General features: G+C 40.0%; 1 protein-coding gene across 5 annotated transcripts; it reads right to left on the bottom strand.

The window, feature by feature from the left end:
• Positions 1-6084: 6084 nt before the first annotated feature.
• On the bottom strand, positions 6085-15332 carry LOC147153737 (uncharacterized). 5 transcript variants are annotated; one of them, XM_086044721.1, is made up of 5 exons: positions 13618-14039; positions 12684-12899; positions 10617-10670; positions 10126-10203; positions 6085-7312 (listed from the first exon to the last, which is right to left on the bottom strand). In XM_086044721.1, coding segments are annotated over exons 1-5 (591 nt in total). In that variant the 5' UTR covers positions 13859-14039; the 3' UTR covers positions 6085-7310. The 5 variants fall into 5 exon arrangements, with proteins under 5 accessions (XP_085900847.1, XP_085900862.1, XP_085900856.1 ...); XM_086044736.1 differs by lacking the exons at positions 6085-7312; positions 13618-14039 and adding exons at positions 7361-8393; positions 14945-15332; XM_086044730.1 differs by lacking the exons at positions 6085-7312; positions 13618-14039 and adding exons at positions 7361-8393; positions 14949-15332.
• Between the last annotated feature and the right edge of the window lie 974 nt (positions 15333-16306).

Raw genomic sequence — 16306 nt, 5'->3', positions numbered from 1 at the left:
CCTCTACCATCAATGACACATTCTTATGAGCTATTTTATTTGTCTTATCATATATTTTGCCGCGTTATTCAGAACCTTGTTAAGTTGTTACAATAAACAGACAGACCTAAAAAAAAAAAACATAAAACATCTTGTATTGCCCAAATATTGCTGAACAAATGATTTACATTTAAATTAAGGAAGTCACATTTGATTTGAATACTAATTGAATGTTTGTATTAATCTAATGAATAGATCTAACAATCTAACAGTTGCAGGGTTGCAAATAATTGCAAATGTTAGTTTCTGTTCACATGCAAGCTGTGTTAACTGCTATGCTAATTGTTTAAGAACAAACTGAGCTCTTTAATTAAAAAAAGAGAACATGTCTTTCTGATAATACAATCACAGATGCAATGGTTTGAGTGACACTCCATTCCAGCTGAAAATATATATGAAAAATAGAAGAGAGGACTTACCTTGGGTGTATACATAGTCAAAGCAATCAGCCTGGTGATGCCATTTCTGCATGGTCATGTAGCTCATTTTTTTTCTTTTTCTCTTGATGGCTAAAAAGTAGGGGTGTAACAAAAACCGTTTTGAACTGGAAAAACGTTTTGGTTTTTTTATTTAAAAGGTGCGAGTGCATCGAATGGAACCAAATCGCATCCACTTTGAAATATATCGAGATACCTATCGAATCGTCTTTTATTGGAGAGAGATATCCGGGAAGAAATTGGCACATTTACGGTACTGACAAATTCATTCAAATGTGTGTAAAATAACAACACCTGAGCCATACTATATCGAATGTAATCGTATCTCACTGAGTTGAACCAAAACAAATCGTTCCCCTATCAAATCGAAATGTCCTTGAATCGTTTTTGCACCTCGTTTGACATATGTAAAACCGCATCGAAATGTCTTTTGTGGAGAGATGCACACCCCTACTAAAGAGGTTTTAGTAACAGGGTTGTGCGTACAGTATATTTAGAGACAACTTCAGAGCATGACTGAAATTCCACATACCCGGCCTCTGGCCCAATAAAGTCAGCTGTGATAGGCTCCAGCTCATCCTCCACCCTAGTAAAGACGAATGCTATAGAAAATAAATACAGTAAATATATGGATATGAACAACTTTTTGTTTTGCTAAAGCAGTGTTACTGTACTGTACTTTTAACCGTCAGCAGGGGGCAGCATAAGACTGTCAGTTAACTAGCAACCCGACGTACTGCTATAGTGAGACAAAACTGTGCACAATTTGGCAACTATACTATGTGCTATTAGCCAATTAGCTGTAGAATACATTTTAAAATTCTGCTACTGGTCTATAAATCACCGAATGGTTTGGGTCCTGGATACATTAATGAAATGCTGATTGAATATAAATCCTGTAAGGCTCTGGGATGTGCAAATGGGTCAAATAGTGGAGATCGGAGTTCAAAGTAAACTTGGTGAAGCTGTATTTAGCCGTTATGCTTCACACACGTGGAATAAGACGGCAAGTGGGACTTTAGATATTTTGCTGACCTACTTTATTTCTTAACCTTTAAATGTTTTTTTAAGTTTTCTGAGAATGTGTTTAAATGTTGTCAACGTATATTCTTGTATTTTTTTTTTTTTTAAGATACTTTTGTTTTCTTTGCTTTGCTTTTGAATGTTGTCAACTGTTGCGTTTGTAAATGCTTGTAGTTGTCGTGTCTTTGCGTGTGTGAAGCACATCGAGTTGCCTTGTGTTTGAATCTTCGAGCTCTTCGAAGGTGTTAGGGCACGCAACCTATGCAGCTTTTTAAAAAAAGGAGCGCAATTCTTAATTGTCTTGAATGGAAGCAGTCTGGAAAATAGGCCCTCGGGACCAAAACAGTCACAGTCACATCTGCCTCGATGGACACTTGGCATGTGTTAGGCAGCATTACAAACAAATCAAGCGCACTCTCCAGTGCAGTTGGTAACAATTTTTTTGTCATACCAAGTACCACATCACAAAATGCAACTCTCTAAGTATCATCATCATGACCAACATTCAAATCCAGTAACACAGCAAGCCCAAGTGTTCACAAAAAAAACAAGACAAAAAGGAATTTTCAAAGAATATATTTAATATTATTGTAAGCCACTGTAACATTATGCTGTTTGAACATTCACACTGTGCTGGAATATAGAGGGAAAGGGCAAAAACCGTAAACAATAATAATAATATAATAGTGATGTAGTTCAAATGTATTGTACATTTCAAGAATATGTTCTATGAAAATGACATCACAGTTGCTCAGGGCTCAGGTAACGACCAATCACGGCTGACCTGTTTTCTGAAGCTGAGCCGTGATTGGTCGTTACCTGAGCCCTCAGCAGTTGTGATGTCATTTTCAGTCGTCAGAAGTGATAAAATTACCGACCCCTGAGGTGGCTAGATTTTGCTGCTTTAACTCCTATTCCACAAACTCAATATGAATCAGGATGTTGCGTTTCAACTTGTGGGCCTGCTGGGAACATATTCTTGAAAAATATGTGTTTTGGTTGATTTCCACTTTAAAAACAAAGATGAAATGCGGTGGGGGCTGGGGTGGGGGCTTGCTGAGCATCTCAGCAGTCCCGACAGTCCCTTGCAGTTGTATTTTGTCATTTGTGGTCGCAACAAACCACACTATGACGGATGAGCACAGGATTGATTCAATGACCGCCTCAACAGCTCCTGCGGCAGGTCGTGTCATGCGTCCTTATGTCATTAAATATTCATTGAAAGTCTGAGGGTATGGATACTTTGACTCATTATTACTCCTAAACAAAAAAAATCTCTGAAACTTTTATATGTTTTAGAGAACATGCGAGACATTATATTTCATGAAAAAATTTGTTTGATGAGGAAATCAACCCAAACACTTTTTTTTTTTCTCAAGAATATGTTCCCAGCAGGCCCACTAGTTGAAACAAGGCATTCTGATTAATATTGCGTTTGTGGAATATGAGTTAAGCAGCAAATTCCACCCCTTTTTTAGCCATTTCAGGGGGCGGCCATTTTGTCACTTCTGTCGACTGAAAATGACATCACAACCGATTACGGCTCAACAGGTCAGCCGTGATTGGTCGTTTCTGAACTGTGAGGTGGACGTGCTAATCAGCCGACCACCGTGCCGCCCTATCATAATTCACTAAGTAATAATTCACTGCAACTCCTTCTGGGGTGTGCACCTTGACCACCTGGAGACAATTTAAAACAGACATATAGACATATAAGATGAGTAAACTGCAGTAATATTAGCCATTTTTTGCAGAGTAAAGTATTATCCGGACTATAAGCCACTACTATTTTTCCAAGGTTTTGAACCATGCGACTTATATAAAGGTGCGGTTATTCTGTGGATTTTTCTTCCACCGCTAGAGGCGGCGGTCTAACCGGTGTTACAATACAATACAATTGGCATAAACAGGATGTGACTGCAGGTGGAGGAGTTCACCGGGCGAGGGCGCTATACACTAAGTTACGAATTAGGTGGTATGCGGGAGTACAGCAATAAAAGGTGCATGTTAACCGACAACCTGAAGCGGCAGCGGGCAGTGAAATGAAGATAAGTACTTTATTTTCTTTTGGTTCTGTTCGGTTTTAATCAGCAAAGTTAGGAAAGAATCTGTTCGGGTACACACATGTACATTTACAGTTCAAAATTGTTCTGTAAATGCAGTAAATATCAAATTTTTCAACATAGATAGGTGCGGGATATATGTTTTTTTTGTTTTAGTTTTTTTTTTTTAAATAGAGTCGGTGCTGCTTATATGAAGGTGCCGCTTATAGTCCGGAAAATACGGTATAAAGAAAATATGCCTGTCAGTTTTGTTATCCTGTCTGTTCACATGTGTTTCTCCACCAGTTGTGTTCAAATATGCATTACAACGGTCCGCAGGATTGCGTTGAGAACTTGAGTCTGAGAGCGACCAGAACCAGAATAGTCACTGTCAGCCTTTTCACGCTTTCTCTTTTATTTGCTTGGGGACTGCACCTTTAGCCTTATCGGTCCTACCGGACACACATTCACGGTGGGAGGAGCTTCTGTGTGTTGATCAAGATGTTCAAGTAAAAAAAACATTTGTCGAACGCAGAGCTTCAGCCAAAGTCAACATGAGCGCAGCAATGTGGTTCTGCCTGTCGCAGTGCAGCTGCAGCTGACTGACAATGTGAATGTTGCCACCCTTGATGCCTGCACCAACTTCAACCCACACCCTGTTGAAGGGCGGTGTGAACAATGTACACCGGCTATTCAAGGAGACGGTCAAAGAGCTTTTCACGCTACATATGAAAAGACACATAGAGGGCACACCCGAAGTGCAAAATAATTTTATTGAGGCAATAGAAAGATGTGGGTTAGCAAAAACAAACAAATAACCACCGCCCAACCACGGGAAGACATCGGACGGAAAGCGCTTTATCTATTGTAGAAAGGTAGAACATTTTTGAGTGACTTGGAAGTGGAAAAGCAAAGAGAAAGCTCGAGCCACGTTTGTAATACTTGAGCATAAACATTACAATGTGATACCTGCCGAAATACATGTTACCTGCATTTTCTTCTCTAATTTTTAGACTAGGCAGAGAACCTTTGGTAGCCAGATGTGTTGTTATTCGAGGCAAAATGACAAGCATTATTTACATGTTAGAACCACTCACTGCTCAAGTGATTACAGTAGTGTACTTGGAGGTCAAACGAATCTCATTTTTAATTAGACTTTGATCGTGATGAATTGATCTTAAGGAAGTCGAATGAAAACATAACAAGGAAATAAATTTCATCGAGCCAGAACGCCCAATTCCAGTTCTTTGTGAAACACTTGCACAACAACCATTTAATCATCTTCTCTTACTTCAAAGAAGCAGCATAACATTCAAAAAAAATCACTATTGACAGAACAGCAGGAATCCATTTACAGCCGCAAATCTGAGAACATTTTTAGTTCTTTTATTGGTAAGCCTTCAGTCCATCATGGAACACAACAGAAGAGTTTACATTTTGATGGGATTCAGTCGACTGACGTTAGCTGAGTTTGTTCGGTGGGAATTGAGGAACGGCAGAACTGAATAAATGAGCGACACTGTTTTGTCCTGTCGATGTTAATATTTTTTAATAAATCAACTGAACATGCAAACAGAAAAATTGCGCCGACAGGGTGGGCATTTTTGGCTAACTTTAGCATTTAATGAGCATACGGTGGACCTTCACCCTACCACCATGATTCAGTTAGCAAGCTGGCTGTATACTGATTAGCAGCAATATTGGGATTTCAGAAAGTTGTTTTTTTATTTATTTATTTTTTATCAATTCATATTTCATTATGATGGAGTGGTCATGTTAAGCTCGACATCATCCAACTACACGCATACAATAGAATACCACACAACTTTATTTATAGCCCATTTCATAACAGCTGCAGCTGTAACAAAGCACATTACAAAATAGCAATAATAAAACAAAACAGTGAAATCAATAAATCAAAACACAAATTAACAATACATAGTATAATGAAAGTCACAAAATGCAAGTGTACATGTTCATTCTGTCCACTGTTTTAGCCTCGAGTGATTAAAGGTGAAATTCTGCTTGTAAAGTCATGAGGGTTGAAGCAATTTCAGGGACACATTCAAAATGTTCAATATCATCACAAAAAAAGAATATACAAAATCAAAATGACTCATTTGATCAAATAACATGTCGTGTACAGTAAAAGCATGTTTAAAAAAAAAAAAAGGATTTCCGATTTAGTAACATTTAAAGAAAATCCCGCTCCGGTGCGGTCCAGCTAGCTAACCTCGTGTTGCTAATTTTCACGAAAACTAAACACATTGAAGTCGCAATTTTCATTTGAAGATTTGAGGCCTACCTTCCGGCAGTTTCTGTCCATAATGTATTTCTTTTCACCTGCGCTATTTTTGTCATAACTGAGGCAGTGTAAATATATGAGCAATAACCAGAGCTTTGGCACTTGACCCTTTTTTGCCCGTCCGGCAGCGATCCTCCACCCTTGACCTGGGTACACTACCGGCCGCGACCCCCCGGCCATATTCATAAAAATTCATTGTCGCCCCCCCCCCCCCCCAATAGAAAAACGTGCCGCGGGAGAGATGCTAACGGATGAGGTTTATTTAAGGACAATTAGCTGGCTAACTTACAATTCAAAGCTGCTGTGGACACGCTTCAAACGCGACACTTACTCACGTACTTATCCAGCTGCGTGTATTTACTTCCATTGCGAGCCCTGGGGTTGGTTTTGGTTAATTATTTGGGTACAACAGACGACAAGTCTGCAAGCATTCAACAAGTTACTTCTTTTCCACACTTCCCCTCCTTCACACTTCCCGGCCTTCAAAATAAAAGCATGACAGCAAACCACTACACAGCAGTTTTGCTACGGCGTATTTACGGAAGTAGGAAAGTGCATGATGTGCCATACTTGAGTGCTGCGCGCAGCTTGAATATACTCCTGGACGCAAGTTGTTTTGAAAGAATCCTAAAAAGAAGCCATTCAGTAGGCTGAGATGAAATTTGGCCGCCTCACGAGCACGTCACACGCATGAGGGCCGATTAGTGGGCCGGACTAAAATCCACTTCCGGCCATGCTTAGTCCAGCCATTTTTAAAAAATTGTCATCCCCCTCCCCTCCGCCCCAAAAATGGGCATCCGGCCGGGCCCAGGAACGGACTGCCCAGCTCTGGCAATAACATGCCCCTGCAGTTCTTCTTCTACTTTTTTGGGGCGTTTTGGCAAACAACTTTTGGTGCATTGCATCCCTGTACTTCCTACCTGTGAAAAATAATATCTAAAAATGACCTGTATACTTGAACGTAGAAACATTAAAATGGACACTCTTTCATAAGATGTTTGTTGATTATATATTTGCAGTTTTTATTTACGATTTTTTTTTTTCTATCGCACGTAACCCGAGTTAAAATCCCCATATACACATGTATTGCAGTGAGCAATGCATTGAACCCCCGATGCCTGTTCATCCGTAGGTTAATGAGGAGATGTGTTAAAACGCTTTGAGTACCTTGAAGGTAAAAAAAAAAAAAAAATCCCATTGAGCATTTGCCAGAAAGAGACTGACTCACGCTGATCTTCTGGGCTCATCCTGACTCATTTCCGAGTATTTGTGAATGCAACGTTTGAAGTTCTTTGTGTTGTCAGATGTTCACCCTCCAGTTTAAGGAAAATGATGTGTTCTGGTTTGTTTTGGGCCATAGTGTGTGTTTCTGTCATGCCTGCAAGCAAGGGGGGAAAAAAAAAGCACCAATACCCATCTCAGTGCTTGACCATCTGCTGTTTTGGTATACAAGTCAGTGCTGGTTTCTGTGAAGTCAACAAGAGCTCTTTGAAAATGATATAAAACCACAACTATTCATATCTCACAATTTATTTTGGTTGAAAAAAAAAAATAGAATATAACATCCATCTGGGGTCAGGCATGTGATTATTTGGGGGATTCAGAGGCAGTTTGTCGAAAGTTGGTAGTCCGAAATGCTAACGGAAGCTCGTTTAAAATGATAGTCGGACTGGCCTATAGGCGATTACTATTTGGTCCGGCCGGAGAAAATGGCGGATAGACAGACGGCGGAAGTAAAATGTAAATGTAAAATGCCCAGCTCTGGTTCTGTAAATCGGTGTTCCCCAACCTTTATTGAGCCAAGGCACCCAGTTTACGTGAGAAAAATCTCATGGCACATCACCAAACAAAAAGATCACAAAATGTATGAATACTAAAAATAGAGCAAAACCTTTGTTTTGCGGGTTCCAGGTTTGGGGCCATGTCATTTTGCAGATTTGTTTTTTTTCTGTCCTGTCCTAACTTCAAAATCAGATTCAAATTTTAATGTATCTGTTGTATTAAGTTCATTTTGTCTTCCTTGTTATCTATATTTTGGTCGATTCATATATAACAGACAATCGTGATCATTTAATTACCTGACACGTTTCGGCGTGTACTTCCAGTACTACGAATGTATCTTCGTTAGTCATAATTAGCGATGTTGTTGTGAGATGTTAAGCTTGTTAGCTTGGGAAAAAAAAAAGTGCTTTCCTTACTGTAAACACACCATTACACTGTTTGTACAATGTTTTCATCTCTCTCAATGTTTTTGATGTCTCGGTATTATTTTAAAGTGTGTTTAAGGACCTTTACAAAATAACTTTTACCGTTTACCATAGGGGAGGATTCCATCAAGACTGACGGACCGTCACTGTCCGTCACACAGTCCGTTTTACTGATTGACAAATGACGGGGCACTTTTTTAAAAATTGCGGACCAAGTGACAGCGATTGAGAATCACTGCTTGAATGGTGACAATGAACATGTACCGATACAGCGTTCACCTCTCTGCACAACGGAGGCTGTTGGCCAGTCGAGTCAGCAGACGAGCACACCTTTTAAAATCTGCACAGGGAGACAACATTTCAACATTAACAACGGGGGCAGATGTGATGCTGTTGTTTGCTTATTCATCTTTTACAATCTTCTTCTGCCTCTTTCTGAGCATTTAGACCGGGGGTTCTCAAACTTTTTGGGTCCATGTACCAATTTTGCCAAGCACCCCTTTATAATCCTAAATGTCCTAACGCTAATAAACATTACCATGTGCAGCCAAATTTTTAAAAATAATTTTAACCTAAATAGTCATGACCTGTTTAATAGAAAGGACCTTAAAGACCCTGTGAACTGAAATCAGCGACTGTGTTTGGAAATAAATAATGTTTGAAGAAAATAGCTTAAAACGCGCAAAGATTGAGGACTATACAGTACTCAATTGTTGAGAAACAGCATGAAACTCTTTTCAGTATTTCGGTTTCCTGATTTTGGGGGCGTGGCTAAAACAGTGCTGCATGACGCACTTTGCAATCTGGCTTGAGCCCCCATTCCATGATATAAGAACTTATGCATCTTAGTTCGCGTCAGCGGCTATCTGGCGCAATTGTGACATGCACCCACAAAATGCATCTTCGAATAGTCTGTTTTAGAGCGCCTTGTTGTCGGTAGTGAGGAGAGTCCGAAGAGAAGAGTAAGGGGGGGGGGGTAAAGTCAAGTCTGACCATCGCCAAAGTCACGATGCTCATTCATATGTTGCAAAAGCAATCATTTATGTTGGAAACTTTTGACCTTAGGTATGTGCTTCCAATCCACAAATATTCACATGTCAGATTTACGTACTGTATGAATAATATAAAATCTTTTAATTGATTGAGATTGTCCGTTTTATTCGGCACGCTGGTCCTCATACAGCATGTGGGTATGCACATTTGAAAAATAAACAATATACACTGTTGCTGATTTGTAGACTCGAATTATGACCCGCAGAACTTTACTGAGGTGAGCTTGAGAACCCCTGATCCATTGTTGGAAATATATTAAAAATAACAAGTATTATAAACGTTTTGTAGTAAAGATAAATTCAGGATACAGGGGGTGAAGCGTCCGAGTAGATGTGATGAAGTATGTTCAACGGAGGGGTACAAAGATTGAGGACAAAAGTGATGCTGAGTTGTTCATGACTGGAGTGGTGGTGTCGGTGTTAAGCACAAAATGTGCATAACAAAAGAGAAGGGAATCACTCTCGGTCCCCAAGTGTGGTACGCAAAAAAAAACAAAAAAAAAACGACAATCAATGTACAGAATTACACAAATTAGCCAAAGGCAAAAAGGTATTTACAAAATAAAACGCTATTTAGAGTGCATTCAAACTAAACTAAAAGATCGTGCAAATGAGATAATAATAAGATTGGTGTGTTTGGAGGCCTTTACAACCAGAACTGGGCATCATCACTGGGTCACTTGTCAATACGTCTGCAAGGTACTAAAAACCTTTTTATGATTTTTTTTTTTTTTCCTTACTCGGCCGCGTGTCAGCTGTGCGGCACCTGCGTGTGACGTGGCACAGGTTAAGTCCGCTCTCGACCCCGTTTGGCTGACTCGGACCGACTGGGGACCACGAGGGTCGATTAAATATGCAGACTCGAACTCGGTGGCGGTTAGGCCACGCCCAGATCTGGCTAACAACATGACTACAGCAAATCCATAATAAGACAAAAAAAACAAAAAAAAAAAAAACGGCTAGGGCCGTAACAGTCAGTGTAGGTTCAAGCGGGTGCAGCATGCAGGCTGAGGTACTCACAGGCTGGTACCACACAGTCCCTGATGTGGTAAAGTCTATGAAAGTGACGCCTGCACTTTGGGTTGACATAAAGAGGACCTGAAGAGGACAGAAGATGTTATTCTTAGCATGACATATGGCATTATTATTATTATTATTATTATTATATATTTTTTTTTATCGTTACTGTTAGTGAATTTCCCTTGCTCCATCCATTTCCTATCGTGCCTATCTCAGCTGACTTTGGGTGAGAGTCAGGGTATACAGTACCCTGGACTTGATGCCAGCCACTCACAGGAGACATATAGTATAAACAAACAACCATATCCACTCACGTTGTATCCATAGAAAAGCCACCGAAGCACAGGGAGAGACCCAACAGGAAGTCCTACAATTCTAAACCCAAGCAGGCGGACATGGTAACCTCTACACTAAATTGTTTAAAAATACACGCAACAACGGTTGCTGACAGATTTGCTAGCATTAGCATATGGCCACACAAAGGGGCTGACCTGTCAGGTGTTTGATGATCTTGTCTTTATTCTGCAGATCTCTGCTCTGAGCTGCTGAAACAAAATGGAAGCGGTAGAATCATTTTCCAAGACAGTATTTTAGCGCAGTGTCAATATTCAAACTGTGGTTAATGCTACAGTGCTTTACAATAATATTAAAAAGTTGCGATTCTAGGCTCAGAAATTTAGGGGTGCTGACCTGTTATCCGAAGCTGAGTCGTGATCGGTCGTTACCTGAGCCCCGAGGAGTTGTGATGTCATTTTAAGTCGACAGAAGTGACAAAATGGCCGCCCCCTGAGATGGCTAAAAAGGGGTGGATTTTGCTGCTTAACTCAAATTGCACAAACGCGATATTAATCAGAATGCTGTGTTTAGACTAGTGAAGGCGCATAGAACATATTATTGTAAAGAATTTTTAGGGTGTTGACCTCCCTTTCAATCAGAATGCTGCCATCAGAATGCCGTGTTTCAACTAGCGGGCCTGCCTGGAACATATTCTTGAATAAAATGCGTTTGGGTTGATTTCCACTTTAAGCCGTATTTACTATTTACACCACGACTGTATATTACTGTACTTTCATTTTATAGTTGGAAGGCAGCATATTCATCTGTACAAAACAGTATGGTAGAGGTGGGAGGGATGAAGTGGAAGAAACCATTTTTATGGCAGGGACGTTGCTGTAATTTTGTTGTTAAAATATTAAGTTCCAACAATGTACTGTAAGTCAATACACTTCGCTAGCTCGTTTAAAAAAGAATCAAGACACATTAAAAAAAATTAGACATCTCGTCAAAACTTTTTTGCGGCGGGGGGGGGCTGCTGGGATTCAATTTAGGGGTGCTTGCGCAACCCCAAAAACGAGCTAGAAATGGACTATTTATAACTGAACTGAATTAATGAAACTCTAAATTCACCGTTAAAGTCGAAATTTGGTATGAAAACCAGAATATACATTGAAATAAAAACATAAGATGCTGCACTTAGCAGTACTGCTTAGAGGTGCACGGAGAAGACGGAGAGGAGGGCAAAGAGGCAAAGATATTGCCGGCGCGCACGGACACGATCGAGACACCCTGTGCATGCTCAACCGCAAGGAATTGTGGTCTTTGTAGTACAGGAAGTGCTTGTATGCGGATGTGCAGAGGTAAACAAGCTCAGAGACGCAGCACAAAAGCACACTTTTGGAGCGAGGAGGAAACCGGCTGCTTCATTCCTGCGGTGAGTGACATGAATATCAAGTGTTTTATTGACGGTTGAAAGTAACAAGCGTAAATGACGTCCATTTGAGTCATGATGCCGCGTGTCGCCGTACGCAGCGGGTTATTCGAATGCCGGAGCAACTCTGTCCGCTCGATCGTGTAAACGGGATATTCAGAATGTTGCAGAAATCGGAATTTTGACCTTAACCCGAATATTGACTGTATGTAAACAGTCACCGTGGTGCTGGGGACGAAATGGAGGAGGAGTCACGGGCGTCGTAAAGTCGAAACGTCGCGTACGTCGTAATTCGAGAACTTCCTGTACTGACGTCACAAACATGCACGGTTTGGTTTGTTCCGAAATGTCGGAATAAGTGTTTTCATGATCAAATTAACAATCGACACATACTACCTCTCTCGTTCGGAATAAAATCTTGATCGTAATTGGGCTTGATTGGGTCAGAATATCCTGAATGGGGTTTGTACCTGAAGCATTTTCATTCCGATCAGGCTTTGAATCCGAATAAATGTGTCCATGTAAACGTAGCCGGTTTCTCAGCAAAGCAGTAATAGTCGCTCTTCATATAGGATGAACAATACACACCTGTGAGTATTGTTATATTGTCTGTCTACATGTGTTGCCGCATTGTTTGTATTCAAATATCCACTGCCTCAAGGGTTATATCATCACAACGTAGATGCAATTAGTAAGCCCAAGCCCATATGGCATTTCCCATTATGTGTCAACAAAGCGGCCTTTTCTAGAAAAACACATAGGTCGGATGAATTGTTTCTCAAGGTTTCTGTGTTTAGGCCAACTGAACTGAACTAAACTGAACAGCTACGATGACTTGAGCTATACTGACCTAGTTGAATGCTGGACCTGCTCTTTGTCTTCAGCTCTCCCTGGTGTCCGCTGAGCCTCTGCACCGACTCAGATGTTTCACCGGAGTGGTGGCTCACCAATTTGAGCACTCTGTGAGCCTCTTGGCATCCAGAGCTTTTTAGCAGGGCAGCAACAGCGCAACAACCGGCAACCAGCAGCCGTACGAACTTGAGCGACAGCCACCGGACCATCGTCACTGATGGGCCACACACAAACACAAACGCAAACGCACGTCTTTCAGCCCGGATAGATGACTTTCAGGAAGCACATGCGGCTTTTATGAGGAAGGCCTTTTTTTTAATTTTCACAATCAAATACTCAAATGTTATTACGGGGACATTCCAGAATTGGAGGACATTTTCTGTATACCGCAGGAAATTTCAAGTAATCCATCCATAAAATAGAGAAACCTGCACTTGTGTTGGAAAAAAAAATGCCTTTTGAGGAACATTTTTGTGTGGTATTGCTTCGAAAAAAAAACATTCAAATTAGACTAAAACAGTATAACTATAAGTATAAGATTTGGTTTCACACACCACTCGGGTAAACCCTTCTCTGATTAGCTGACGAGTTTCAGTTAAAACATATACCAATAAACTCGTAAGCTATTTGACATTAGTCCACATGTCATTTTAAAATAGTGTTGTCAAGAGATTTAAAAAAACTGAGAGACTAATTAATTATGATCTTAAATTAATTGATCTAATTAATCTATTTTTAATCTCACTTGAAAATTGCTGAGAAAGGCCACAAAGCTTTGTTTGTATGAATGTATCTGTATTTATGGTGTATATCTTTTTTTCAATTACCCAGTCATTTGCCACCTTGTGGAACTGTTTTCGGCATTTACCAGCCAAGTCCCTGGTTTCTGTTTTCACAAAGATCAGTGCATAATGAGTTGAAGTTCCACTCACCATCAATAAAGTGTCCAGTAAGACCATAATAACCGTGGTTGCGAGTTGAGGTCCAGTGATGTGCAGTTGAATCCCCCAACAAAACATCAAGTTTGCTTTTCTTTTCACCGTCATACATGTTGCTGATTTTAGTCATCACTGCAGTCGTGCCCGGTGGTTTGTATGACGCGTCATTGGACGCTGTTTGCAACACCTCAATGAATCCCTTGTCTTCAACTATGTTGATCTGCCTGCAGTTCATCGCTATTCGCTTCGCAATAACATTCGTCAGGCTGTCGGTCACAGATTTGCTCGTACGCGGGCTGTTCTCGTGTTTGTTGTTTAGTTTGGCAAAGAGCTTTTCATTGGCTCATTACATTAACGTCATTATCCGTGGGTTTTAGTCGCAGCTGGTTACTTTGCATTTATGTGGTACTCTCACATGTTCCTTCTTTTTCACGTTTTCTCTCTGCTCCTGAACTTGCCCTCCCACCTACAATGGGAGCCTATTAGGTTTTGCCAAACACAATGATAGTCAACCAGTGTCCACTTCAGGGTGTGACACTGACCATTGTTTTTTTTAAACGCCCGATAGCTCAAGCCCCACAAATCAAAAATGCATCACATCATCATACAGAAACAGTAAAGTTAGAGATTCAAAATTAGATTAATGTGATTAGAAAAATGTACGCTTTAACTGTGACTGTAATTAATTGATTCGCAATTAATGCATTATTTTGACACACCTTAAACAGTGTCAGCTAAAAAGTCATTTTAAAAGCGCAAATGTAACATTGTAATCAATAGGTTTTTTTGTGAATTAATTTACGGAGCATTTCTTGGGGGGTTAAATTCCTCATTCCATGTTTTTTTTTTTTTTTTACGGTTTTTTTTTTGTTGAAAATTCCACAAAGAAAGTCACTTGTCATGTTGCCACTGGTACTGTAATTATGTAAAACTAAAAATACATTAGTATACAAATGCAATGTAACTTTATTTAACTGTAAATTATTTTTTGCATGTTTTCCAGGCGCTGTGCTAAATTCAGAAAAATATGTGATTTGACAAATAAAATATGTGAAAATTGCGCCGCTGATTGTTGAACTAAACGAATCAAATTACGTCGGTAATATGGGTTAATAAATGCTTTTTTGGGGGGAAACAACATAAATTCATGAAATAAATGGTCAATTTTTCGAAAATGTTGGCGGCTACTTTGTTCTCAATTTCTGGAATGACCCTCATACTGTACTAGACCAATTTTTACCTAGTTCAACAAAGAGCCAAACTTTCTCCCTTTATATTAAATTGCTATTCATTATTTTTTTATAGCCTATATGTTTTTTACCCACACGTCTTCCTTTTGTCTTGCTCTCTCGGGTCCTTTGGCCGGGCGTGTCCCATCCAGGTGTCACTCCCAAAAAGTGTTGTTCAGACGCGCACTGGAGCGGTTAGTCCATCCTCAGCCTCATCTTCGTCCTCATGTCAAGTCGATTGAAACGGACCACTTCTCGACGAGGTCCCCTTACTCTTCTTTTCCTCCTCCTACTCCTCTTCCTCCTCCTAAGGGAATTAGGTGGAGGAAGGGAAGAAAGCACAAACTGCACGTACGAGCACACGACGGACGGAACGCGAAAAGTTTGGACTACTACTGCCTGGAGAACTGAACGAGGTCGAACGAGAAAAAAACAAATCACTTTTCTTCGTTTGCGCGTGACGTCGTTCCCTTACCTGCACTGTACTATAGCCTACTGTATATGTGTCCAGTTACGTGAAATAAAAACACCTAGACGGAGGTGACCAATCACAGCGTCGCATCAGTTCCGCCCAATTTAGCAGATTTAAATTCTGAAAACTTTTTTTTTCCCCTCTCGGTCGTAGCAATTAACAATCTCGTCTATAGGCTCTGAATGCTGATCAGTTGTGGGCTCATCATTTCTTTTTTTTTTTTTTTTTTTTTGGGCAAACTTCACAACGATGGGATTTTTGTCAGATTTTCTTCCCTTTAAATCTATCAATATTTTGTTTCTATCATTTTCTACTCGTGGAAAGCTTGGCCAATTGAACTCCCTGAAATCATTTTTTAAAATGCGTTGTATTGAGTTAACGTGGGTAAAACGGGTTTCATTCTAGACTGAACACTTGAAAATGCTTCTTACAAGAAAGCCAAAACATAAAAATAAATAAAATAAAATAAAACTCACAGACTATCTGTATGTGGTTACAAACAAGCTGAAATGGTGATAAAGATCGACAAGGCCTTACAAGGCACACATCATAGTTTCCCTTTTATTGCAAGTAGTAATCGTCCTGAAAAGGAAACGAATCACATGTCGCATGAGGTTGCATGATATCCTTTCACATGGACTCGATTTCTGTTGTGATAGCCACTGAGATCCTCTAGGAGACGCCATTTTTTAAACATGAACTAGAAACTTGAACTATTCATGATCAGTTAAATGGTTACACAAACTTTTTACACCAAGTACCACCTAAAAGAAAATTGTTAGCTGTGGAAGTAGCGTGACAGATGTTCATCAAAAACAAGGCAGAGGCTTTATTCCTAAAAAGTATTCCAACATTATTTTAAGCCACTATAACATTATGCATAGCTTGACCTCTAACACTGTGCTTGAATACAGGAAAATAAATATAAACTTCACTTCATCAATGATTCAATTTAAATGTAGGCCTGCTGCACATAAGTTAA

The sequence above is a fragment of the Filicampus tigris genome, chromosome 1 (assembly GCF_054856515.1).
Source record: "Filicampus tigris isolate MCC_2025a chromosome 1, RoL_Ftig_1.0, whole genome shotgun sequence".
In the NCBI taxonomy this organism is placed as follows: Eukaryota; Metazoa; Chordata; class Actinopteri; order Syngnathiformes; family Syngnathidae; genus Filicampus; species Filicampus tigris.
The sequence above is the reverse complement of the archived record's forward strand: the minus strand, read 5'-3'. Positions and strand labels throughout refer to the sequence as shown.

Coding starts and splice junctions, on each gene's coding strand:
- LOC147153737 (XM_086044704.1), bottom strand. CDS start 13,858: ATGAACTGCAGGCAGATCAACATAGTTGAAGACAAGGGATTCATTGAG. Junction 12,900..13,617: donor TACTGGACACTTTATTGATG/GTGAGTGGAACT, acceptor GTGGCCCATCAG/TGACGATGGTCCGGTGGCTG. Junction 8,394..10,125: donor GGACTGTGTGGTACCAGCCT/GTGAGTACCTCA, acceptor CTCCCTGTGCAG/ATTTTAAAAGGTGTGCTCGT.